This window comes from Garra rufa, chromosome 15 (genome assembly GCF_049309525.1).
Source record: "Garra rufa chromosome 15, GarRuf1.0, whole genome shotgun sequence".
Classification (NCBI taxonomy): Eukaryota; Metazoa; Chordata; class Actinopteri; order Cypriniformes; family Cyprinidae; genus Garra; species Garra rufa.
In genome coordinates, this window is record NC_133375.1 from 16,984,620 (window position 1) to 17,011,063 (window position 26,444).

Below are 26,444 nucleotides of genomic sequence, written 5' to 3' on the forward strand. Positions count from 1 at the left end.
TTTACCATGGCAATAAAGCCATTTGAATCTGAATGTCAGTGTGAGATGGTTTAGCCATTCGACCAGACATTTGAGTTGGAACACCTTACAGAGGACAAGCGGATTGGAGAATGGATGACTGGATGATGGAATATGAACATGTTCTGCTTATTCCTCACTTGTATGAGAAACTGGTATTGAGAGAGATGGACATTACTGTATGTGGACTCTGACCTCATGACGTCAAACACAAAATGGTGACTGGATTGGATTGGGAGAACAGAAAGAAAGAAAGAAAGACCAGGAACGTATCTTTTAACAATACATTTTATTTATGTTCTGTTCTGACTGCAAATAAATCACAGCTACTACAAATGGAAATGTAATAATGTTTCTCCATCTCTTAAAAAACAAACAAAAAAAAGTAAAAAAAATCGATTTACTTAGTTTTTTGATAAATGTGATGTCCTGATGACCTCACTCAACACCTGAGCTTCACAGCGGCCATTTTTACAGGCAAAAAACACTCACATATTCTACATTAAGCAATGCAAACATTACAAAAATACATATTAGAGACATAAATATTACTCTTTATTTAAATTGTGTGAATTTGTGTTGAAGTGGACATAGCTGTGTGTGTGTGTGTGTGTGTGTGTGTGTGTGTGTGTGTGAGTGTGTGTGTGTGTGTGTGTGTGTGTGTGTGTGTGTGTGTGTGTGTGTGTGTGTGTGTGTGAGTGTGATAAGGCGTATGTATGTCCTCACATGTACAAACGCTGTAATCGGCTTCAGCAGCTGATCCGGCTGATCCTATCAGAGCGCTGTGCTGAGCTGGCATTTACTGACGCATCTCTAGCCGCTCAATCATGATCAAACCGCAGTCCTACTGACACACAGCAAAATAACGGTCCGCAGGCTAATCCACACGTCCCGTCGCGCTAGCTGGGCTCGTCGATGGGTCTGCGGCAGTACGGACAGCAGTTGTGCTGAAGAACCAACAGCTCGTAGTCCTCGCTGTGAAACATCTGTCAAAAACACAACACAATCAGACATCACCCGAACAGAGAGCCGGACGCGTGATCCCAACAGCGGTGTACCTGAAAGCAGGACGGGCACATGGTGATGCTGACGTCCGGCAGGAGAGAGCGGTAGTACTGCCAGCTGAGAGGTTTGGGCCAGCGCTTGATCAGAACATCTCGTCTGGACATGGAGCGCAGGACGGCACGATTCACCACCACCGGCACAAACGCACGACCACCCTGCTGTCAAACACCAGCACAGCACACTCACACACAGCTCTCTGCTCTCACAGCACAGCACTGGAAACTCTCTCACCTCAAAGCTCAGTTTGGCTGTGAACGGGTCGTCCTCTGGGTCTTCATTCCCATCATCCAGCTTCAAACACTGAGATTCTGAAACAAACACACACACACACACACACACACACACACACACACACACACACACACACACACACACACACACACACACACACACACACACACACACAGGTTAAGCACACTGTACCTACTGTATGTCTTCTAGCTGCTTTATTTGATTTCAGAGTTCAGTCAACTCCTTTAAGCACATTACTTAGATTCACATTAAATTATTAAAATCTACTAAAGGGGTCCTATTATGCTTTTTCACTTCTTGAATTTTAGTTAGTCTTTTTACAGGTGCAGCTCCAAAAATCAGAATATCATGAAAAAGTATTTTTTTTTTTTATTGTAACTTATTTAAAAAAGTTAAACTTTCATTTGTTCTAGATTCATTACATGTAAAGTAAAACATTTCAAAAGTGTTTTGTTTTAATTTTGATGATTAGAGCGTACAGCTCATGAAAGTCAAATCCAGCATCTCAAAATATTAGAATATTTACATTTGAGTTTCATTAAATGACCATACCTACAGTATACATTTCAGGTATCTCTTTTTCTTTGAAACCACACTAATGGAGTAGACTGCTGAGTTGGCAATGGTCCAAGAGACAATCACTGACACCCTCCACAAAGAGAGTAAGTTATAGAAGGTCATTAATGAAAGGGGTGGCTGTTCACAGAGTGCTGTATCAAAGCATATTAAATGCTAAGTTGACTGAAAGGAAGAAATTGGGTAGGCAAAGGTGCACGAGCAAAAGGGATGAGCGCAAGCTTGAGAATACTGTCAAGCAAAGCCAATTTAAACACTTGGGAGAGCTTCACAAGGAGTAGAATGAAGCCGGAGTTAGCGCATCAAGAGTCCTCACGCTCAGACGTCTTCAGGAAAAGCACTACCAAGCCACTTCTGAAACAGAAACAACTTCAAAAGCATCTTACCTGGGCGAAGGAGAAAAATAACTGGATTGTTGCTCAGCGGTCCAAAGTCATCTTTTCAGATTTTTTCAGATGGTCCCTGAGTCTGGAGGAAGACTGGAGAGACACAGAATCCAAGCTGCTTGAAGTCCAGTGTGAAGTTTGTGAAGTCAGTGATGATTTGGGGTTCTGTGACGTCTGCTGGTGTTGGTCCGCTGTGTTTTATCAAGTCCAAAGTCAATGCAGCCAACTAGCAGGAGACTTTGGAGCACTTTATGCTTCCATCTGCTGACAAGCTTTATGGAGATGCTGATTTCCTTCTCCAGCAGGACTTTATCTCATGCCCACAGTGACAAAAACACTTCTAAGTGGTTTGGTGGCCATGATATTACTGTGCTTTATTGGCCAGCCAACATGCTTGACCTGAACCCCATTGAGAATCTATGGGATATTGTCAAGAGAAAGATGAGAAACAGTCGATCCAACAATATACAGACAATCTGAAGGTTCAATAGTTCCTCAGCAGTGCCACAGGCTGATCACTTCCATGCCACACTTCACTAATGCTGTCATTTGTGCTAAGTTATCTGCTGTAATATGCGCTGCCGACCAAGTATTGAGTGCATAAATAAACATACTTTAAACAACTTGAACTTTTCTGTTTTGCAAATCCGTTTTTTGATTGATCTTAGGAAATATTCTAATATTTTGAGATACTGGATTTTTGACTTCTTATGAGCTGTAAGCTCTAATCATTAAAATAAAACAAAAAAACTTTAGAAATATTTTACATTACATGTAATAAATCTAGAATATATGTGACCCTGGACCACAAAACCAGTCATAAGGTTAAATTTTACAAAACTGAGATATATACATCATATGAAAGTTCAATAAATAAGCTTTCTATTGATATATGGTTTATTAGGATAGGACAATATTTGGCCGAGATACATCTATTTGAAAATCTGGAATCTGAGGGTGCAAAAAAATCTAAATACTGAGAAAATCACCTTTAAAGTTGTCCAAATTAAGCTCTTAACAATGCATATTACTAATCAAAAATTACATTTTGATAGGTTTACAGTAGGAATTTTACAAAAAATCTTCATGGAACATGATCTTTTCTTAATTTCCTAATGATTTTTGACATAAAAGAAAAATCAATAATTTTGACCCATACAATGTATTTTTGGCTATTGATACAAATATACCCCAGACTGGTTTTGTGGTCCAGGGTCACATATGAAAGTTTCACTTTTTGAAATAAGTTACAAAAAAAAAAAAAAAAAACTTTTTCATGATATTCTAATTTTTGGAGCTGCACCTGTATGTTTGGGCATAACAAACATCTACCAAGTTACAAATCTCAAAGTCCACTCCAGAGGGAGATACTTAATTTTAAAAAATCCCTTTTCAAGAACTACAACAAACAGCTCCTTTGGACTACAGCGTTTGTTTTCCGCATGCTTTGATGTCACAAAACTCATTAGAATATCATTCAAATAAATTCTAATCTTTGGCGGGTGGGGATGAATGAGGTGGGGGATTAGTGATGTATTATGGACAGCCGCTTTTGGGATGCTTCAGCGAGCCGCAGGGTGGCTGGTATAAATGTGAGCATTGACTAAAGTGTCCGCAAACTGCTCCGGTGGCCGTGTAGGAGCCGCACCATTGATGTGTGATGGGTCCAAACACATGCGGAGCCGCAGCTGATGTAAACACAAGCATTGACTAGAGCGATGATCATCAATGTCCGCGTGTCCTTCCTTCTTTCAGACAAATGCAATCCGAGTTATATTAAAAATAATCCTGGCACTCCTAAGTTTTAGAATGGCATAGACTGAACGGCATAGACAAGTGTTTCTCTCCATCAGTCGATCTATAATAAAAAGTGCCTCACATGGTTTCGGAGGGGTCAGTAAAAGCCTCCTTTAGGGATCCGATGTGTTTTTGTAAGAAAAATATCCATAGTTAAAACGTAAGCATCACTTTAATTTTTTAAACAGTTGTACACGGGACTTGCTGCTTTGTGAAGGGGCGTGGCAGGACTGAAACACTGTTTAAGCTGTTGGCCAATTGCAACGCAGTGGGACTGCTAACCAATCACAACACATTTAGTTTTTCGGAAGGCGGACCTTCATCAAACCCGGATCTAATTGAGCCATTTGTGCCAGAATCACCAAGCATGAGTGCATGTTCTAGTGCACCCCCAAAACAAAATAAAGACTTTATAAAAGAACATAATCAGACCCCTTTGAAATGTGTGCTTTGTATATTGGCTGGACTTTTTTCTTTATCCCTTTGTCAGTCAAGGCAAAATATTAATTGAACAGTTCTTTACGCAGAAGCAACCGATGACCTTACATTAGAATTTGACAGACAACTGGCTCCGATTAGTCTATAATCTCCACAATATATCATCTGGCATGTCACCTCTGCGTATGAATGGATATGTACTGTGAAATCATTACCGCCGCTGCTCATCTCCTGCCAGCTGCTGTTTCTCTCCACACGAGGCACTTCCAGGTCAATGAGAGACACGGCCTCCTCGTCTGAGATATCGTCCTCCAGATAGAACTCCACCAGCGGCAGAACCTCTACACACGGTGATGGGAAGGACAAAGAACTCTAACACTGATTGGCTGAAATTTATGAGGCACTATCAAATACTGTGTCAATGATATGTGAGTTTCATGTAAATATGCAACACCAGTGCCAAGTTACTGGCTGACTGTCTTCATTCGCCAAAAAAAAAAACACACTACTAAAGTGGCTAAAGGTATCGCGCAAAAAAGGTTTGCAAAGAAGATACACAAATTGGTGTAAATTGCTGAAATTATATGAAGCAGAGCTTTCTGCAAGCATCCAGACATATAGACAGAATAACTGTAAGCTGTATTTTTAAAAACAGGGTTCATACAGATACTGCTAAATGAAATTTCAGGACTTTCAAGGACTTTTCAAGCTTCAAACAGAGATCTCACTTATCAAACAATGACTCACTCTTTCAAACTCAAAAATATTCTTGTTCAAATTCAAAATGGCAAAAATAAAGTGAAAAACTAAAGTTTTACTATAGTAAAACAAATAATTTTATAATAATTTGCATTTATGTATGTTTTCTTTTTTATAACTGTACTGCCTTAATGGTTTGATGTTTTCTTATCGCTTCGAAATCTTGATTTGAAACAAATGATTTGCAACACGTGCTCCGAAGTCCTGATCCGAATAATGATTTGTGAACCATCATTTCAGATCATGACTTAGCGTGGAGTGCAAATAATTTGACTGATCAAAACTTTACGTATCAGAATTCATTTGATTTAGATTGGGACTTCAAATCATGTATTGCAAAGCATTTGATTTCAATCATTCAATTCTTAAAATTATTCATGATACCACGATATTCCACGCTCCAAAGTTCCGATCTAAATCAAATGATTTGTGATCCAGCAAATCTTTTTTGTTTAACTGATTCAGAGTTTCAAAAAGCTCCACCCATTTCTTCTAAAAACTTTCACCAATCCACTATACATTCTTTTTAAAATCATTACAAGCGATGTCGAAATTTGAAAATGAATGGCTCTTAATTTGATCTGGTTTTTGCTAGTGAATCGCTTGAAATGAATGATCGAAGTCATGAGTTTGAATCACATTCAAGTACTTCAAGCACTTTAAGCACCTTGTATGAACCCTGTTAAAAGCTTTCATGATTTTTGGCCATTCGATAAGACTGTGTTGTCACCAAGCCTGGACAAAATATGGACAAAAGTATTAAGACACACCTCTTAATGATGGAGTTCATGTGCTTCATTTAGTCACATGTGTAAAAGTGTATGTGTGTGTGTGTGTGTGTGTGTGTGTATGGTGTGTAAAAGTCTCCAACGCTCTGCTGATTCCAGAGCTGAAGAGCTCCAAACATCCACTGGCATCAAAATTCAGCTGAAACACTGAGCCTGAAGCTTTATTGAATGGGTTTACATGGGTGAGCAGCTGCATGAAGCCTCACACCACCAGTACAATGCCAAGAGTTGATGGAGTCAAGTAAGAGTATAGCACACAGATACTGGACTCTGGAGCAGCAGAAACCTGTTCTGTGGAGTGACCAGTCACACAGTGTAAGGGGTGAGTCTGGGTTTGACAGACACCAGGAGAACGTCACTCGTCTGACTGCATTATGAAGTTTGGAGGAATATAGTATGGGGCTGGTTTTCAGGGGTTGGGCTCAGCCCTTTACTTCCAGCGAACAGAAATCTCAATTCAGCATACAAAGACATTTTGGACAACGCTGTGCTTGGCAGAACAGCCTTTTCTATTCCAGCATGAATGAGCCTCAGTGCACAAAGCTTCATAAAGGCATGGTTGGATGAGTTTGGTGTGGAAGAACGTCTAGGTTACGAAGGTAACCCACGTTCCCCGAAGGAGGGAACGGAGACGTTACATTGGGAATCGCCTGAGAGACCGATCATCTCTGAGCCTTATTAAAAAAGGCCAATTGAAAATTGGCGAGTGGACGTGCGCGCCGGCCACGCCCCCGTACATACGGGTATATAAGATGGCGGCGCGCATCACTCAAACAGACTTTCGCTTTCAGAGCCGGTATGCTCAAGCCTTTTGACTTCATCAAAACAAGACTTCACGTTCCTGCTGCTGCTGCTCTTCTCTGCTGGCGTGCGCCGATCGAATAAGAGACAATTCTACTGAAAGAGTGAATTTCTCGGCGCCGCCAGCGGGGTCCTGCGAGCGGCCGTTTTCACGGCCACAAAAAGCCTCCTGCTCTCCAGCGAGCAAAGCCCCTCCGTGGTTGCTGCTCCGTCGGAAATAGACTCCGAGCTCTCGGCTATGCTCCTCCGAGCCGCCAGGGGGATCGGTCTAGAGGTTACTCCATCGCCTGCGGCCGATCCTTCTCGGCTGGACGACTGGTTCAAAATCAGGCAATAGTGTTATAGTCAGACAATGCAAGTCATTTAATAATAACTTCTTATTTATTTAACTGCTGTATTAAACAATCGCGAAGTCCTTGTGTTCTTTTGCGTGATGCTTTTGAAGATGCTTGATTAAATTTGTGGTGTTGCAATTCAAAAGACTACTTCCACCTGTTGAAACTTTGGCTTTGCAAATATTACAATTTGCAGTGCTACTAGCTGCTGTATCAAGAGTCAAATATTTTCAGAAGATCAGGGACATGTTTCCCGCGCTGAGGTAGACTTTGCATGTGAAAGTTCCCTCTGAACTCGCCTCTCAATGTGTCACATGTGGTTGTGTAAGCAGCGCAACGTATTGCAAATGTATTTTATTTTTAAGGCAATGTTTTAAAATAATTGTGTTCTTGTATGAATTATTATAGTTTTTACAGTAGATTATTATTTCTTGCTATTGATTTAATCAAACTTTGGTAACGGTATCAAATTTGGATTGGTCACGCATCACCGATATCCAATCCATTCAAAAAGCTTGGATCGGCGTCGATACCGATCCAGAGTATCGGATCCATGCAACCCTAGGATGAATGGGCAAAAAATAGCATAAAACTCCAAAGTCATGTGGAAAGCAGTCTCAGAAAAGCAAAAGCAGAAACCATCTCCATATTAATGTTTGTCTATTTAAAATTCAACTGCTGATATAATGGTCAAGTGTCTCAGTATTTTTGTCCATATAGAGTACATCAACATGCTGCAAAGATACTTCATGTCTGACATCCTCAGTTGTTAATGTTATTATAGTCTCAGCCTCAGAAGTCACGCCCACGGAACATTGGCTAAACGTCTGATGCATATGGTACACTTAACTGGAAACACTTCAGGAATGTCCAAGTCGTCGTCATCTGATTCGTTGAATTTGACCGGATTTCCGGGAGACGCGAGTGTCTCGTTTATTTTCGGTCCGCCGGGAAACAAAGCGCAGACTGATTTACTCGCGTTTTGCTAAAAGGTGCTTATGCAGACGCTATTGTTGTTATATACTTTTACAACGTTCGTGAACAAATTACTTACTGCTTGTTCTCCCTCTTCTTGGTTAACTTTCAATGCTGGTTATTTCAATGACTGACTTGTTGCACGCTAGTCATTTCCACGCACCGAAACGTGACGCTGAACAAAACGAACTGTGATTGGTTGTTTGACATGTCGATCAAACGGCCTTATGGGCGGGCCTTGGCCAATGAAAGCTGCCATGGATTCCAGACCTTCAGCCGTCAGACTAATGTTGTTAAAAATAAAAAAAGCTTCAGTGTTATGGGCTGAAGATGTTTTGAAAAAGCTGTAGAATGAACCTAAAATAGAAATCAGCAGGTGTGCAGAAAATGACATTTTCCAAGAACAGTTGAACACACCATAATCAGTGTGCCAATTTTGTGATGTTTTACCAGAGAATTGTAGGGGATGCCGTTAACCAAAAAAACCCAGAAGAAAACAGCTCCTAATATTATACTGGTCCTGTAGTCCATCACGATTTAAAGGAACACAATCATGCATTAACTAATGACAGTAACACAGATGATGCCCAGGTTAAGATGGACAGGTATATGAGGCACTCACCATAAGACGAGGCCGAATATATGAACGGCTGTCTGCAGTTGATACAGGAGTTGCCCTGGTTGTTCAGCAGCGGGTTGTTGGTGGAGCAGCGGTAACACATCGGGATCAGATCCTACAGGAAACACTACAAATGAGCGACAGGAAGCATTTCTGCGAACAGCTGTAAGACAGGACAGAGTTACACACCTCGCTGTCACGGTAGGGTTTGGAGCGGACCGTCAGGCAGCTGAGCTCCATGCTGTCCTGATAGCGGGACGGGATATTCAGGCCCTGCAGCTTCTCAAAGGCATGCCGTGCTACTTTATACGCTCCCAGAAGTTTACTCTGCTTTGCCAGAGCGTACAGCGTGTCTCTGATCCACACGTCAAGGAAACACTTTTGTCATTCAGCAACCTCAAATTCAGCAGTCATCAAGAATCCAGTCATGATCAGTGACACAAATTAGGAAAAAGAAAATCTTTTAAAACCACAAGTGCCACGTTATAATCCTAAAATTCACATTTGCTTAAGGCTACCCACACACTAGAAGATTTTCAGAGCGATTTTAAAACAACGGGAGACCACAGACATAAAGACAGTTTCAAACTATTTTTAGCCTTTAAATCCTCTGAATGCACACACTAGATGATTCAACCGCCCCGCGAGACCACACACACTTGTTGATTGTGGGAATGATTTCACAGTAACACGTGATCTCACAGAAACTCGCAAAATCAAACTTGACTAGAGAAGAAAATCACGTGGAGGACAACTGATGTTGTCAGCTGGCTCTCCTGCTGCACATTCTGTTTCACAGTGAAACACGAAGTATAAAACAGAATATGTTATGGTCTTTCTCAATCCTCTGCATTCGTGGCATGTTTGTGGCTGCCAAGTTTCAGCTACAGAAGCAAGCAACATCTGGTAGGTGACATTTGCTCGCCCTCATTGGCTATCACGGGTATCACATCACAAGCAGCCCAATCCAGAGTCAGAACAATGTTTGATATTTACAATTTGAGTTAGTCTCTGTCTTGATCAGGAGCAGTTAAATAAGCATATTGACACAACACAATAAACATTTGTACAAAAAAATCATTTGCGTCAAGCCTCGAATTGGGCCACACCCCCGCGATTCTTCAGGGGTGCAAATCAGGCTTAAAATTGGCCTTAAAATCTTCTAGTGTGTGGCCAGCCTTAAATATGCTTTTAATACAAGTTTTGATAACACTTTATAATTACACACTATGAACCATTAGTTAAGCATTAGTAAATAGTCAATTCATCATTTATAAAGCATTATCTCTACATTAATAGACAGTAGCAGTTTATAAATGCAGCGATAAATGCTTTGTTTTTGATTTTTAAACATATCTATAATGTGTTCAATAACTGTATTTTCATACTTTATTAATGATAAATTTCATTATTTACAAATCAGTTATTTAGTTGTCATCAGTGGTTCATAAGATCATTTAGAAAATGTAAGTAAATGATTAACTATTTAAATGTACATTTATGCATATTATTTTGAAATATTAATAGTGTGTTAATAAATGCTTTATTAACACATATTTTTACTGTAATTCATGATCAATTCAGGTAGTTATAAAACATTTAGTAGTTGTCAGTTAACCGTTTTTGTGAGCTAATCTAAAGTGAAGACTATTTATAGCTCGTAAAGTTTTTGCAAAGGAGATTTAAAGGCTCAGCTATCTTATAAGGAAACAAACAACACAGAGTAATACAGAACACACACACACACACACACACACACACACACACACACACACACACACACACACGTATATATGAAGATGCAAAAAATTAAACTGTGCAACTGTACACTTTTTATAAAAATGTATAAACAAACCTCTGCAACAAAATATACAAAAAAATGAGCAAGAATGTAAATATAAATAAAAAAATAAGCAAAATGAAGCAACAAAATAAGCAACAAAACAACAACAAAATAAAAAAACAAGCAAGATATTTTGCTGTAGCAAGAAGGTTTTCTTGTTTCAGTTTCATGGCTGGGTGAAAATTCAGTGCAAACAGTGAGTCACAAAATTGTGCCAAATGTGGCAAATTTTAAATAAATTCTAATTTTTTTTTAAAAAAACTGAAGACTCACAATTAGCTGAAACAGAAAATTAAATACTGTATATTCAACAAATTATAAAAAAAGATTTCAGAGACTTTGGTTCATGTTACTGCTGAGTTATGTTTTCTGGAGGTATACAGGAATTTTTTTATTTTCTATGACATTGCAGAGATTTATTTTTCATTTTATAACAAGTGTACAGTTATACAATTTAGTTTTTGCATCTTAAAATAAATACTTATATGTTCTGTATCACTCCGGGTTTTTGTTTGTTTGTTTGTTTGTTTGTTTAGAAGATAGCTGAGCCTTTGAATCTCCTTCGTAAAAGTTTTACGAGGCATAAATATTATTTACTTTAGATGAGCTCACACAAATAGATAACTGACCACTACTAAGTGTTTTATACCCACCTGAATTAATCATGATTTACAGTAAGAATACGTGTTAATAAAGCATTTATAAACTGTCTATTAATGTAGAGATAATGCTTTATAAATGATGAATTGCTTAACTAATGAGTCATAGTGTGCAGTTATTATAAAGTGTTACCCAAGTTTTATTTAAAGCAAAAGTTAACCCACAAAAGACACATTTCTCATCATTTACTCGTACTTAACTGCTCCAAACACATGCCATGACAAAACCGATGGAACTAGTGTAAAGAATGGACAGTTGTTGTTTTCATGTACAGTAGTTACATTGAATAGAGGCTCAAGTAAGAAAAGCACCATAAAAGTATGATGTAATCAGTATTATAAAAGTAGACTTGCTATGTGATTTGCTATTTGATTCCAAACCTTTTGAATTCATGCAACACCTTTGTGTGAGCTATAGAACAAAATAAAGCGGTGTGTCTGTGAGACTTCATAATGTGAACCGAGGCAGTGAGCCATGAGAGGTGCTGCTCCTGCTTTAAACACTGTTACGAGTCACAACACATCCACACTCTTTCTGAAGATCCTTTGTTTGTAAAGAAAAAAAAAGAATCTTGGATATGTTCTTCACACTGAACTCTCCCAAAATAGACAGCTGATAGTTAACACAGAGAAAGTGAGAACTATGTGAGAGATATGTGTGTGTGTGTGTGTGTGTGTGTGTGTGTGTGTGTGTGTGTGTGTGTGTGTGTGTGTGTGTGTGTGTGTGTGTGTGTGTGTGTGAGTACAGTATGTAGTGACAGATCAGATCATACTCTTACTTCCAGTTTTACGGATATTTACAAATTTCCATAGGCTCAGGTGTTTATTCTGCATTCAACACACTCACACACAGCAGCCAATGGTCACAGCTCACATCAACCCTGTCAACACTTCAGCTCAACTCAGCACTAATGTATGAGTGTCTCACAGAAGTTCAAGAGTGTGTGCAGCGAATGAAGGATACACTTTAGAGATGCCCATAGGAATGTCTTTGGTCAAGTTGTGGAAGAGAAAGCGGGAGATGTTGAAGAGAATCTCTGGCATGTTGGAACTGAAGGGCTCCGACTGAAAACACAAACCCAGATATGAACAGCACACCACAACACAATCTGTTCAATGTGATTTCTAATCACACAGAGTCTTCAAAATGATCCAAGCCGAGGAAGAAGGGTCTTATCTAGCGAAATGATTGGTTATTTTCTAAATAAATTGACAATTTATACACTTTTTAAACTCAAATGCTTGTCTTGTCTGTGTGGTCCGGTTTAAGACAGTTAGGGTATGTCCAAAAACTCCCATCTCATTTTCGTTTTCAACTTCAAAATCCTCCATCGCTGCAGAAGTACCGACCCAGTGTTTACAAAGTCAAAGTGCAAAGAAGATCAAACGCCCTTTACAAAAAAACGGTAAAACAGCGATCTAGGACGATTTTAAAAGTTGAAGATGAAAATGAGATGGGAGTTTTTGGACATACCCTAACTGCTTTTAGAACAAAATACCCAAACTGTCTTGACCTGGATCACACAGACTACACATGTGCATCACAGAGATGAGACAAGTATTTGAGGTTAAAAAGTATATAAATTGTCAGTTTGTTTTGAAAATTACCAATCATTTCACTAGATAAGACCCTTCTTCCTCGGCTGGGATCGTTTAAAGTCATTTAAACTGCATTTTGGAAGTTCAAACTCAGGGCACCATAGAAGTCCACTATATGGAGACAAATCCTGAAATGTTTTCCACTCAAAAAACATAATTGCTTTACGACTGAAGAAAGAAAGACATGAACATCTTGGATGACATTATCTGTACATTTTTGTTCTGGAAGTGAACTGATCCTTTAATGTTTCCAGGTTACAGAGAAACCAATATTTATATTTTGTATGTTTATACTGCCTGTTAAGTCATATGAAAGCTCAATTGACTTTATGCTTTATGAATCGTTGTGTATAATGTTCTATGTGTCACATTTAGTTCAGTGACGCTGCACACACTACTGGACCTCACCTTTCTCTTCTGTTAGAGCTGCACTTTAAAGAGCACCTGAAAGCAGCTCATATCTGTCATTAACACCAGCTCAGGTCTCACACTCACCATGTAGCGATGGACAGAATGATACACGTGATACAGCTCAGCCAAGTGCTGGAAACTGTGAAACTTCTTCAGCATCTCCTCCTTCTTCTCAGAGTTATCTGGAAAGCATATTCACATTCAGCCAAAGATTCAGCTTTCTCACTGAACACAAAAGTGATTTTTCCACAAATAAAACAGGATTTATCATTCATTTCTTTAAAGTAAAGCAAAGAATCAATCATGTAATCAGAGAGACCTCTGGCGATGTCGAGGCACTGCATGGACAGCATCCAGTAGTAGTACGAGGCGTCGTTAAACCTGCTCTCCACCACGGCATTATGGGTAAGCTGCTCCAGCACCCGCACGGCCTCCGCCTGACGCCCAGCTTTGTGGAAGGCTGAAAAATATTGACAGATGAAAAATGGCAGAATGCCATCAACTCAACAGTTTAAAAAAACAAAGCTGTTTTGAGAGTAAAGATGACACTATAAGTGTGTGAATGCGTCCGGGAAGGCAGATCAGTGCCACACATTTCCAGAACAAGAGCCATATTGAGAATCTGAACTGAAACTGATTTTATAACAATAACAGGTAACATATATGCACTTTTGAGCAGGGTAATATTTCTTCCTTAAAAGCCAGTTAAAATACTTTGTCCTGCAGTCAGATGCATCAATCAGTGAAGAGGCTGTTAGCATGGAAATGAAACTCGTAATTAATGATCTATTAGTTAATCTGCTGAAATGAACATGCTATCACACATGATTGTTTTTAAAACTACATTTTTTTGAAAGATTGTAATTAACACACATACTGAATATGACTGAATGTAAAGAGTGATTGTAGCGTTGTAATGTGGGTTATAAAGCCCATGATGCTTCATTAGAGCCGTGTGTCTGAGAGATTGACACACACCACAAACACACAACAACACCAATAATGCTGTTGCTAATGCAGTTCTAATTTTCAGAGTGAATGTTTGTCCAAACAGAATCCAGACACACTCTCTGCAGTCCTGCATGTGAACAGTGTGTTTGACTCACCTTTCTGGGCCTCCTCGAAGCGGTCATGTTCAGCCAGCCACTGCGCGTACGGCACATAGACGTCGTCTCTGAACTGAGAGTGTTTCTCCACTAAAGAGAACGCCTGAAACAAGCAGCAGACACACCAGACCATCAGTCATTTGCTAAATGATCTTTCAACATCATCTTTCAATGTTCTGTAATTGTGACCCCGGACCACAAAACCAGTCATAAGGGTCAATTTTTCAAAATTAAGATTTACACATCATCTGAAATCTAAATAAATGAGCTTTCCATTGATAAATGGTTTGTTAGGATGGGACAATATTTGGCCGAGATACAACTATCTGAAAATCTGGAATCTGAGGGTGCAAAAAAAAATCTAAATATTGAGAAAATTGCTTTTAAAGTTGTCCAAATGAAGTTCTTAGCAATGCATTTTCCTAATCAAAAATTAAGTTTTGATATGTTTAGGGTAGGAAATTTACAAAATATCTTCATGGAACATGATCTTAATATCCTAATGATTTTTGGCAGAAAAAATGACAATTTTTCAATGTATTGTTGGCCATTGCTACAAATATACTCATGCTACTTAAGACTGGTTTTGTGCTCCAGGGTCACAAATAGTCACACGACGGCGTCTCACTGACCACTTGGAACAGTTAGTGTCTTTGCATTTGCTGACGATGTGAGCAGCACAACCGCTCTACCCACAACCTCTGATCATTTAATGCCAACAGAGCCATTATTTCATCAAATGTGGTTGTGCCTGATTATATACATTCATGTGAAAAGGGGCATAATAGAAAAAAAATCATCTGGTCCTTAGCAGGTCTTCAAAAAACATCAGATTAACAGCAACACATGAGATATCACACATGTAATTATTTATTTATCAAAAATAAAGTCATGATGGAAAAGCCATGTGTGACAAAGTTAGGACACCCAATGATTCAATGCCTGCAGATCTACTTTTAGCAGCAATCACTTGAAGAAATAATATTCTGTATGACTTTATCAGTCTCTCACATGGTTATTTTGGCTCATCTTTTTTTCAGTGTTGCTCCAGTTTATTGAGGTTTGTGGGCATTTGTTTATGCACAGCTCTCACCACAGCATTTGAGTCAGGATGAGCTCTGGACTTGGGCTATTGCAACACCTTGATTCTTTTCTTTTTTTTAGCCATTCTGTTGTAGATTTGCTGGTGTGTTTGGGATCATGACCCAGTTTTGGCCAAGCTCTAACTGTCAGACAGATGGCATCACAATTGGCTCTAGAATATGTTGGTATACAGAGGAGTTCATGGTCGACTCAATGACTGTAAATGGCACAGGACCTGTGGCAACAAAACAAGCCCAAAATCAAGCTTGACATTTAGTATGAGTTGTTTGCGCTGAGTATTATGGCCAAAGATCTCCACTTTGGTCTGGTCTCATCTGTTCAAAGGACATTGTTGTAGAAGTCACCCTAACCCTACACCTAAACCTGCCCCTCACACAAAACTACAGGCATTTTTAAATCTCTAAACACTTCTATATGATGTATAAGCTTGTTTCCTTACATGGACCAACAAATGTCCCCACAAGATCAGCATTTACTGGTATTACTATACATTTGGTCCTCATAATGTAGAGAATACACAGACAGTCCACACAGACACACACTCGTACCTCATCCCAGTGTCTGGCGTCCACATGAAGCTGCACCAGTGCCTTCAGATCGCCCATTTTATTATAAATCTCAGCAGCATAGCCGTGATGATTGAACTTCTTAAAGAACATGGCACACCTGGACAGCGGCTCCCTCTCTGCTTTATCCAGCTTACGGGCCAAATCTATCAGCCTACACACACACACACACACACACACACACACACACACACACACACACACACACACACACACACACACACACACACACACACACACACACAGACAGACAGACAGACACACACACAGACAGAGAGAGCATGATGAATAATGTCAGCCATTGTGCTGGTCTGTAGGTCATTATGCATAAGTGTATATCAGTATAACAGTATCTAGTTAAGATGATTTTCTTTTCTGTTTTTCATTTATCATTATCTTTTGAGGGAACAGGAGATCAAGTCCTCCATATGCGACCATAGCTGAAAACATATGTGGAAGATGTCAGCTTAACCATCAAGCAGTAGTAGGTGACCATATCATCAACATGCTGCTGTGAGCACATCTCATTATAATCTATGGAGCATCTGCAGCTCAAGAGCCTGATGAGTGGCATCATGTCCCTTCATTACACACTGTCCATCTCAAACACAATGATTTCATTTACACATCAGATGTGCTCTGAATAATGTACTTAATTGAGTTCGTAATCAAAGGCAGCTGTTGATGTTTCTGGCTTCTGGAGGAACACAGCTTACTGTAGTGTCTATAATCACTAAAGCCCTTATGTGTGTGTGTGTGTGTGTGTGTGTGTGTGTGTGTGTCCATCACATGACGGCAACATGCGTGTGTTACATGTCCATCCAGCCGTGTTCTCCGATGATCTCGATGGCTTTCATGTGTTCTCCTGCAGTCAGGTACATGTCCGCAGCCGCTCGAGGCTCTTTGCTGTTCTTGGCCCAGTCGGCCTGCTTCTTCATCAGCAGCTTCGTGTCCTTGGGGTCAGCTGAGCCCAGGAAGTCCTTCGACACAAACACATCACGAGTACACCGATCAACTACACAGTAGTTAAAGACAGCTAATGTAAGCTGTGTCTGTATATCCTGACAGCTACGGTTGGGTTAAAGTCAATATGTGTGGACCTGCATTTTTAATCCATTCAAAAATACATTAAAAACATATACATACAGTGACTTATATATACTCTTCATAGAAAAAATAATCTATGAACCTCTTCAAAGAATAGAAAGATCAAAATAATAAAGTTTTTGGAAAGCAAACAAATAAGCAGTGAAGCTTTTTTTATTTAAATCTATTATTTAGCTTTACTTGTTTATGCTTTGTAAACGTTTGTCCACCAAACCAACTGATGCAGTTTGACCAACACGCAGACCCTCAATGTGATAAACTAGCAAGAAAATCTAACAGTAAACAAAGAGTAGGCAGATTATATTTAGGAATGCACCGAATGTTCTGCAACCAAAATTATTCGGCTGAAAATAGCAAAAAAAGCTTAATCGAAAAGGCAAAAAGGCCAAAGAAATGATAGCGAACAATGAGGTGACGTGATCAAATAGAGGCGCGCACTAATGATCAAACATGTGGTCAGTGTGGAAGCATTTAAAACTGTCTGAGAAAGACACAAAAATCATTCCAAGCAGCGACAGCGAGAGACTGTTTAGAAGCGCATCGCATGTCTTCATGAGAAGAGAAAGGTTACTGTATGATGACTGAAATCATCCATTAGTCAATCAACTCCAGAACGTTCTGTTGTCTAATACACGCACCAGTTGTATTTATTCTGACAGCGCTGCAGCAGCTCCTTAGCCAGGGTTCAAAGTCCAAAGTGCGAGGGAAATTTAATTTATGCAATGGTGAAAAAAATGTCAAAATACATGGGGGAAAAACATGAAAAACCATGTTCGTTAATCGGCCTTCAGCCTTCGGCCCAGTGTGAAATTTTGTTCAGCTTCGGCTTCAGCCATCTGGTGCATCCCTAATTATATTCCCTAAAATGTGTAATGTAATAGATTACATTACTAACGACAATTTTCATCATGTCATTTTTCTTTAGTAATGGACTACAATTTGTAGGTCTAGATCACAAAGTCTACACACAGATTTTTCTATGCATTCTGTACAATCATTTGCACAGTCTGACTATATGTATTAAAAAAGCCAGACAGCTGCGTCTCTTCCTGTCTGGGTTGGCAGAGTGAACAGCAGCAGCGAGGGCAAACACACACACACACACACACACACACACACACACACACACCTACCTTTGCGTACTCAAACATGCGCAGGTCTGTGTACATGCTGAGCGCTCGGCTGTCATGGCCGGTTTTCCTGTAGAGTTTGGCAGCCTCGTGGAACTTTCCCTGATACGCGTAAACATCAGCCAGGAAGAGCTGGTTATTATTCTCACCCCTCTTCTTCCTCTCCTGCACCAAACACACATACAGAACACAGACACAGATGAAGTGTTTCACGTAGAGACGCGTCCGATCACCCCAGACCATTACCACACACCAGCATACAGAACTCTACACACGATTGAAATATGGTGGCTTTCCATGTTTTATGAAGACTTTCCATAGATATATTGATTTTACACTGTACAAACAGCATATTCTCTCCTGAAATGCTACAAACAAAAAAAAAACATCTAGTACGATTTATAAAATTTAGATTTATAAAAAAACCTAGTTCTGCCATGAAACTCTAGATGGCGCATGCTGACGAGTTGTTAACGAAACTGATGATATCACAGAGTTATACAACTTGGCACAAGCTGATTGGTTCATGCTGCATACACAACCAATGAGCTTGCAGCTATTTAAATAGCTGGTAACATTCACTTGGGCATTTCACAGTGCATTCAGAGTTCCTCTGAAACCCTCCACCTTCCCCAGCTCCACCTCTATAGATCTGCTATGGGTTATTTTATGCTATTTGTGCAGCAGCAGTATGTCTTAAATACTCACAGCACCGTATCGCCATATGCTTTGGCAGTAGCAAGTTCTGTCCTTGCTTGCAGCAGAAGCAATAATCTACAATGACAGCAATAACCAACAGCAGCAGCAATTCAGCAGCAGCAGTGTAGCAAATCTATTCTGCCAAGACCAAATACATTAACATTGTTATATCCATTAGCATGCTAAACTTTTCAGAGAGTTGTCATGACAGAACAGTTTTCCTAATGACTTGACTAGTTTGAAAAGTGTAGTTATGGCAGGTTTTTTGTTCTTTTGCCCTGATTATTATACTGTACAGAGAATTTGGGTATACTTTTGTTATTGAAACATTTTGTATAGTGCTGTATAATAAACACAGTCAGGTTTGGAATGAGTGATTATAGAATGATTCTGTTCCTTTAAATCAGAATATGAACTGTGTGTGTATATGTGTGTGTGTGTGTGTGTGTGTGTGTGTGTGTGTGTGTGTGTGAGAGAGAGAGATAAGGGTGGCTTGTTTTCTGGGGAGGAAAGTTTGTGTTGTTCAGAAATGCTTTTGATCTCTGCAGTTCTCAATGGAAAGAATGAACTATTGAATTTCTGATGCCTAAGGGTGGATAAGACTGTGTGCGTTTGTGTTTATGTGTGTGTGTGTGTGTGTGTGTGTGTGTGTGTGTGTGTGTGTGTAAGCAGTCATTTAGTGTTGCATATCTGAAATCCACAAGGAGGGGCAATGATGATTTCATCATAATAGAAAGGTCTCATACACACACACACCACCCGTCCCATGTTTTAAAGGTTCTTTTTATAGCTGTAAAGGTTTTTCTACTGTACAAACTGTATTTTTTTATCCCCTTACCCTCTACACCTAAACTACCTTCATTTTACAATTACAAAACATTTTATTCTATATGATTTATCAGATTGTTTCCTCATGGGGACCAAAAAATGTCCCCACGAGCTCAAAATGTATTGACAACCGGTCATGGTTTGTGTATCACAATGTTAAACTCTGAAAAGCTCAGCATGTTTGAGACATAATAAAGAGCGATGCACTGAAATAAGACAGGACAAACATAATTCTTCACTAAGGAACACTTATAAATACTTGAAAATGACCTTCTTCAAGAGTATGTTTAACTTATGTTAAGGGGAGACACTGCAGACAAAAACTGCTTTTTCAGGCATCTGTGAGTTTTTTCTCCTACACTGAGCCATAAATCTCCACTTCAGCAGCACTTACACACACCAAACTTTACATTTGTATTCCTGTCTATATCCTGAAGGTTTTTACAGAGGGATTTGTTCATATATAAATTGCTTGATTATATACAACATTTTATTCCCCCCAAAATATAGTGTTTTCTGTCTGAATTTCTGAATTATGGAGTGACAAAAATTAGTTAAACAAAATTCCCTCCGTAAAAACTTTTGACTCTTAATATGTCAAAAAAATAAACAAGAATTTTGAGACTGACTTCATCCAGTGTTTAGATTTTTGTACAAGAAATGTATGCAAATTAGTGCATATTTCATTAAATAATGGCTCATTTGCATATTTAAACGTAACATTTGAGAAAACTTGTTAGGTAAAGTGATAACTATTAGTTAATTGTTTTACCCTATTCACCGGCAGTGTCTCACCTTAAGACATTTATCTTGTGAAATCAAGTGGATGTGAGTGTAATGTGTCCTGTGGAGGATGTTGATATCGTGTCTGATGGCAATAATGACACTTACTAACAATACAAGCTAGTTTGCAGTCAACTATGATATTACATTTATGAAAATTTTATGTAAAATGTACTGTTGCATTAAATTCTCAGATACTGACACCTAATAAAGAGATGTGCTTTCCTCTCTTCTCAGTTACTTACTAACTAAACAGACATGTTTGGGAAAAACCTGACCGCTACTAGCACCAGTACTGAGAACAGACACTGTTTGTTAAACAAAACAATACAAAATGATCATATAAATACTTACCTGACTAAAAAAAATTAGCTTAGTTTTTTGGAAGAAAATGTGTACAAGCCCTCTGGAGCTCATTCACATACACCACTGAGACATCAATAAGTGAATATTACATTCAAAAGAAAGAAATGACAATAATTTACTCCTCACAAGGAATAAGAGTCAGTTAATTTCCTGAAAAGAGTCGTATGCTGCTGACAAATACGAACTCTGGAAGGCAGACACAGGTAATTAATTTATAAACTATTCTCAGTACAAATTCGGGTGCTGCGTTTTGTAAATGCAGAGCAATGCAGAGATGGAGTTTGTTTGGAGCATCATTTACTGCAAGACAAGCTGCTCTGACTCTGACAACACTGAATCAGGAGCTGCTCACAGTGGTGCGCTTCTATGGAATAAAATCACTGTCAAAAATAATCGCACGTAATTCAAAGCATTTGTGTGTAATTTTAATTTACTCATGCGTAATTTAAAACTATTGTATGTAATTATGTTTTTGTCAGAATTGGATTCCAAAATCTACGGCCACGACAGTTTACAGATACGAGATTTTCTGTGTGTGTTAGAATACAACGCCAAAATTTACAACTATGACAGTTCACAGACACAACACTTGTTTTCACAACACCTGTGTCACACGCACGACATGCGAATTACGACCACGAAGTACGGTGTGCGAAATGACTGTCAAAAATACGTCATCACGTTCCCAGGCATTCCTATCCGAATGAAGATTAATCGATTCCCCGAGCCGCGCATGCGCCCCGTCACCGTTTTAAACCAGTGGCGCAAAAACTTACTGCCAGCAGGCCTGATAGTGGAAAAAATTCCTGAGCCTGAACTTTTTTTTCCCTTGCCCCCGAGGTGAGTGGGGTGGAGGTACTATGTATGCAACGCACTTTTAACACATAACTTGTTGGTTCAGTTCAGTCAGATAAAGGTTTTTTTTTTTTACAAAAAAAGCTTATAGATTGGCATTTCAGCCTTTATCCCATTAAAATGAATAAATCAAGTATATAATGCATAACATTTATTTAAAACAATGTCCTAATTGTTTAGATTTTTAGAAAGCACATTAACTTCTTTCACATTTACAACTCTGTGTTTGCATAAAAAACATTGGTCGAGATTTGCAATAATCTGACCAAAAACAGCTAAAAATTTGGACGTGCAAATTAATTCTATGTCACGAGGGGGCGCTTTAGGAGCGCTGAAATATTACGGTTTCCCTAAGAATGGCTGAAAGCAAAGCAGCATTAACGCTGTTTTATCAGTCATGAAATGAAAATGCCAACGACACGTTTCTGAGGACAGTCGGTTCCCTTCAGATACATTCATATAAAGACAACAGTGCCGCGTTTTGACTTTGAAACGTGCAGTGAGCATATTTATTCAATGAAATCATTGCCTCTTAAAGTTTAATCCAGCTCTATCGCGATTCTCGTCTTTCCGTCCCCAACTGTAAGACCTCTTAAAATAATTAATCCTCTTCTTTTACTATTTAAAATATTTACCACTTTTTATGGCCTTAAATTTGATACAACTAAATTGAGTTTTAAGGACCCCATGAGCCCTCTACTTCAGGATAGCCCGTCGGGCAGCCGGTCAAATAATGTTGGTAGCCCGACTGGAAAACCCAATAGCTCCGGGACGTCGGGCTAGCGATTTTGCAAGCCCTGTAAATATGCCTTTATCGAAATCTTTAATGTCTTCCCCTGGCTTCATAAACATATCCATGAATTACGGTTTGAGTTGCCAGTAGGAGACAATTGTACAGTATGGGAGCTAAAAACACCTTCGCGCATGGAGCATTGCCTTAACCTGTATCAATCTATTTGACAAAGACACAAGGCCCGCCCCTTCCCTACTTCTGATTGGCTCATCGGCTACAATGTGACTTGTTTGAGTCGTTGAGCGTCAAGCTGCTCTCTGACCTGCGCATCTCAGAGAAATGACAGATCAATATCCGCGAACCTGATTTTTTTTTTTTCCCCGCAGCCACAGTAAGCCGGAAATCCGGCGTGGTGCCGGAACGCTATCACCCCTGTGCCAGATTCTGGAGAATAAACTGGAAAGAGTTCTACAAGAGGATGTGGTGCTGGTCCTTCGAGAGCCACTCTCAACACATCTGTCTATAAAGCCTATAAAAAACAGTCTCCATGTATTTCACAACACTTCAGCATGTTTTTCTTATTATTTGAGGGTCATTTTTTAGGATTTTTTGCCCAAGCAAAGTCTCTGAGAACCTGACACATTCCACATCAGTAGGTCTACCTCTTTGCTATCTTTCTCTGGCTTCTATCCTTCTACTCAGTGTTCTTGTGACTTTATTACAAATGTTCTCAACAAGGTCACATTGCAAAGCCTACATTTTGCATGCTCAGATGGGTGAGAAATTAAAGGGAAAACTTGGATAAATGAGTAGAGAGATTTCACATGCACTGCATGACATTTAGCAAGGCATCACACTGACTAAGAGGAGGTTTGTTGGGGTAAGAGTGGTAAGAGCTTCAGTCACTAAAACGCACTCTGACCTGACATTACATTTAGATCATTTTCCCCTTTAATTGGTCTCACTTAACCTGGTATGTTCCAGTTCAAATAATGCAATATTATTTACAATATTTAAAGTAAATATTAACAGACTAAGTTTATGGTTTCATATAGTCAATGTTGGAATACTGAAGTCTCTTTTCTTTATTTTAAAGGTATCTATCTGTGACCGGTTTTGTTATCAACATCAACTCCTTCACCATGATGATACCAGAGCTACTCGAGGGACAGCGATATGTGTGCACATACCGCTTTAGCCAAGACCACTTGGAATTGTGGGAAGACAGGGTAATCTGAATAAATTTCTTTTTCTGTCCTACGCAAAGTTTTGGGAGTGATCGTCATAAATGTATTTTTCACTTTTCAGAATGCTGAAGTCAGACCATTCGGTTTTTGCTTCAAATAAAATCAAATTTAAATAGAAAAAACTGCTCATGCTACATATGTGTAGCATCTTTGTTTGTATCATGATTAAAATGCAGTGTTTAGTTCTAATTTTCAATTTATTATTATTTTTTTTTATTAAAAATGTTTAATTAGTAGTAGCAGCAACTGCAAAAAAACAGTTTCATGGCCAGGAAAAAATATATTTATGGCTGGTAAATTTCCTCAAATCACCACAAAAATTTGTTTGCATAATGATTAAAACGGCAGATATGGCTAAAAGTTTTAAGCCCTGCTTGCAAGTGTAGAAGTTAAGACAAAAGTGTAATTTCCCTACTGTAGAATAAGGTAAAATAAGATATCTGTGAAATACTCATTTTCATTTATTTTACAGAATTGTTTTCCAGTATTACTGTTGTAAGAATAATAATATAAAATCATTATTATCATTATATTCTGATTTGTTTGCTTTCTAAATATACCAGTATGAGAGTAATTTAGACTGAGACACCATATCACAACCAAAAAGCGGATTAAGTCCCCTTTAAACCTCAAGAACAAGTCAATTCAATAGCCTTTTTCTTTGTTTAGTTTGCACACTGAAACTGTATTGATTGTGAATTCTCAAAGTGCACTAAATAGATGAATATAACTGTAAAATGTACAAAATTTTCTTTCGGGGGAGCATGCATATTTGGTCTTTGTGATCACATTGTTGACACTCAAGATGGCATAGACATCCACTACTTTAGCTTAATTTCACTGGTTGTCTGTACCTTTCATAAGTTGAGACAACACCATGTGGCAAAGGTTCATACTTTGCAACTGCAGAGCAAAAGTCTGAGGATAGAAACTGTGTAAGGTAGTGTTGTTGCAGGGATACTAAACACTTAGTTTTAAGAATGCTTGACCTGTCTTATACACTCTAATCATTTAAGAAGCTGTAGTAGATATTTTCATGAACTGGATGTTTTCAAAGAATGGTTATCCTGTGTTATATACTGTAGCCTCATCATTTAATAAGCTGTTGTAAATACTGGAAGATGTTTTTCACACTACGTACGCACGTTATGTTTGTTTTTGTGTTAAAATAACCATTTTAGGCTGGGTCATTGTATTGCAGGCTTGCTGATGTACAAAATAAACCAGTACAATTCAAATGTTTTAATTAACATGTATTTTTTAAGTATGGATATCACACCATTGTAGCCATTTCGTGTGCAGTAGACTAGGCTCAGGTAAGTAACAATAGTTCATTTTAAGTTCACTGAAGTGGAAGAATAATAAACTTACACCTAGTTTTGAAGTAGATTAATATCAAAAGCTTCAATTTTCTCTGGACTCGATCATAAATATATGTCTGTCAGTTGGAACAAACCAAAAAACAAAAAACAAAAAAATCATTTGAGGTTTGGACGATTTATGATGATTTAATTTCTGCCTGGATGCAGATGTCAGGTTCCCCATCCTAACATTCTGAGGTCTGTTGGTCAGGAAGTCCATAATTGTTTTTTTTTGTTTTGTTTTTTTGCTTTCTTTGTTTAACTCATGCCTTTATTAATTTAAATTTTGCTCTATTATTTATCTATTTATTTATATTTTATATATACTTTATTTTATATTATTCATGTTTTTTTTTTCATATCACTATCAGCATCCTTGTAATTGCTTTGTGCATTGTAGAACAAATTAATTAGTTATGTAGGTGTGTCTAAATATTGTATTGTATTGTGTATGATATATCACATATTTATGATAGAACGTAGATTAATTAATTATTTTACTTATATCATAAGTCAGTATATATATCTATGGTTTAAAACGGTGACGGGGCGCATGCGCGGCTCGGGGAATCGATTAATCTTCATTCGGATAGGAATGCCTGGGAACGTGATGACGTATTTTTGACAGTCGTTTCGCACACCGTACTTCGTGGTCGTGATTCGCATGTCGTGCGTGTGACACAGGTGTTGTGAAAACAAGTGTTGTGTCTGTGAACTGTCATAGTTGTAAATTTCGGAGTTGTATTCTAACAAACACAGAAAATCTCGTATCTGTAAACTGTCGTGGCCGTAGATTTTGTAATCCAATTCTGACAAAAAACATAATTACATACAATAGTTTTAAATTTATAATTTTATAATTGAATTTATATATTTATACAATTAAATTACAATTGATTTGATAGTCATAAAAACATTTAGTGACCCTGGCTGAGATGTTAAGAGTGTCCCATGCAGCAGTGCAAGATGCCTCTATGAGCTCATGTAGTGTTGTCAGAAGTGATCCATGCATGAAATTAATTTGTAAATGCAGCGTTTTGCAGTTTGTTTAGTACTTCAGATTAAAAAAAAGAAAATCTTTATAAATACAGAAAAATGTTTTTAAAAAACAAATCTATCCAATAGAACTATATATATATATATATATATATATATATATATATATATATATATATATATATATATATATATATATTAAAATTAAAATAGAGCTAAAAATGTCCTCTAATTTAAGATTC

General features: G+C 38.4%; 1 protein-coding gene across 1 annotated transcript in view; it reads right to left on the reverse strand.

Annotated features, from left to right (window-relative positions):
- Nucleotides 1-288: 288 nt before the first annotated feature.
- Nucleotides 289-26,444, reverse strand: part of ift122 (intraflagellar transport 122 homolog (Chlamydomonas)) — a 70,915-nt gene continuing 44,759 nt past the window's right edge. Inside the window, exons 15-27 of the mRNA XM_073819815.1 lie at nt 18,338-18,499; nt 16,911-17,077; nt 16,080-16,251; nt 14,428-14,530; nt 13,641-13,781; nt 13,406-13,503; nt 12,276-12,376; nt 8,999-9,164; nt 8,813-8,924; nt 4,748-4,873; nt 1,315-1,391; nt 1,077-1,241; nt 289-1,004 (exon numbers count right to left, since the gene is read on the reverse strand). Of these exons, the coding sequence (XP_073675916.1) occupies nt 918-1,004; nt 1,077-1,241; nt 1,315-1,391; nt 4,748-4,873; nt 8,813-8,924; nt 8,999-9,164; nt 12,276-12,376; nt 13,406-13,503; nt 13,641-13,781; nt 14,428-14,530; nt 16,080-16,251; nt 16,911-17,077; nt 18,338-18,499 (1,677 nt within the window). The 3' untranslated portion in view covers nt 289-917. The remainder of the gene's footprint in view (nt 1,005-1,076; nt 1,242-1,314; nt 1,392-4,747; nt 4,874-8,812; nt 8,925-8,998; nt 9,165-12,275; nt 12,377-13,405; nt 13,504-13,640; nt 13,782-14,427; nt 14,531-16,079; nt 16,252-16,910; nt 17,078-18,337; nt 18,500-26,444) is intronic.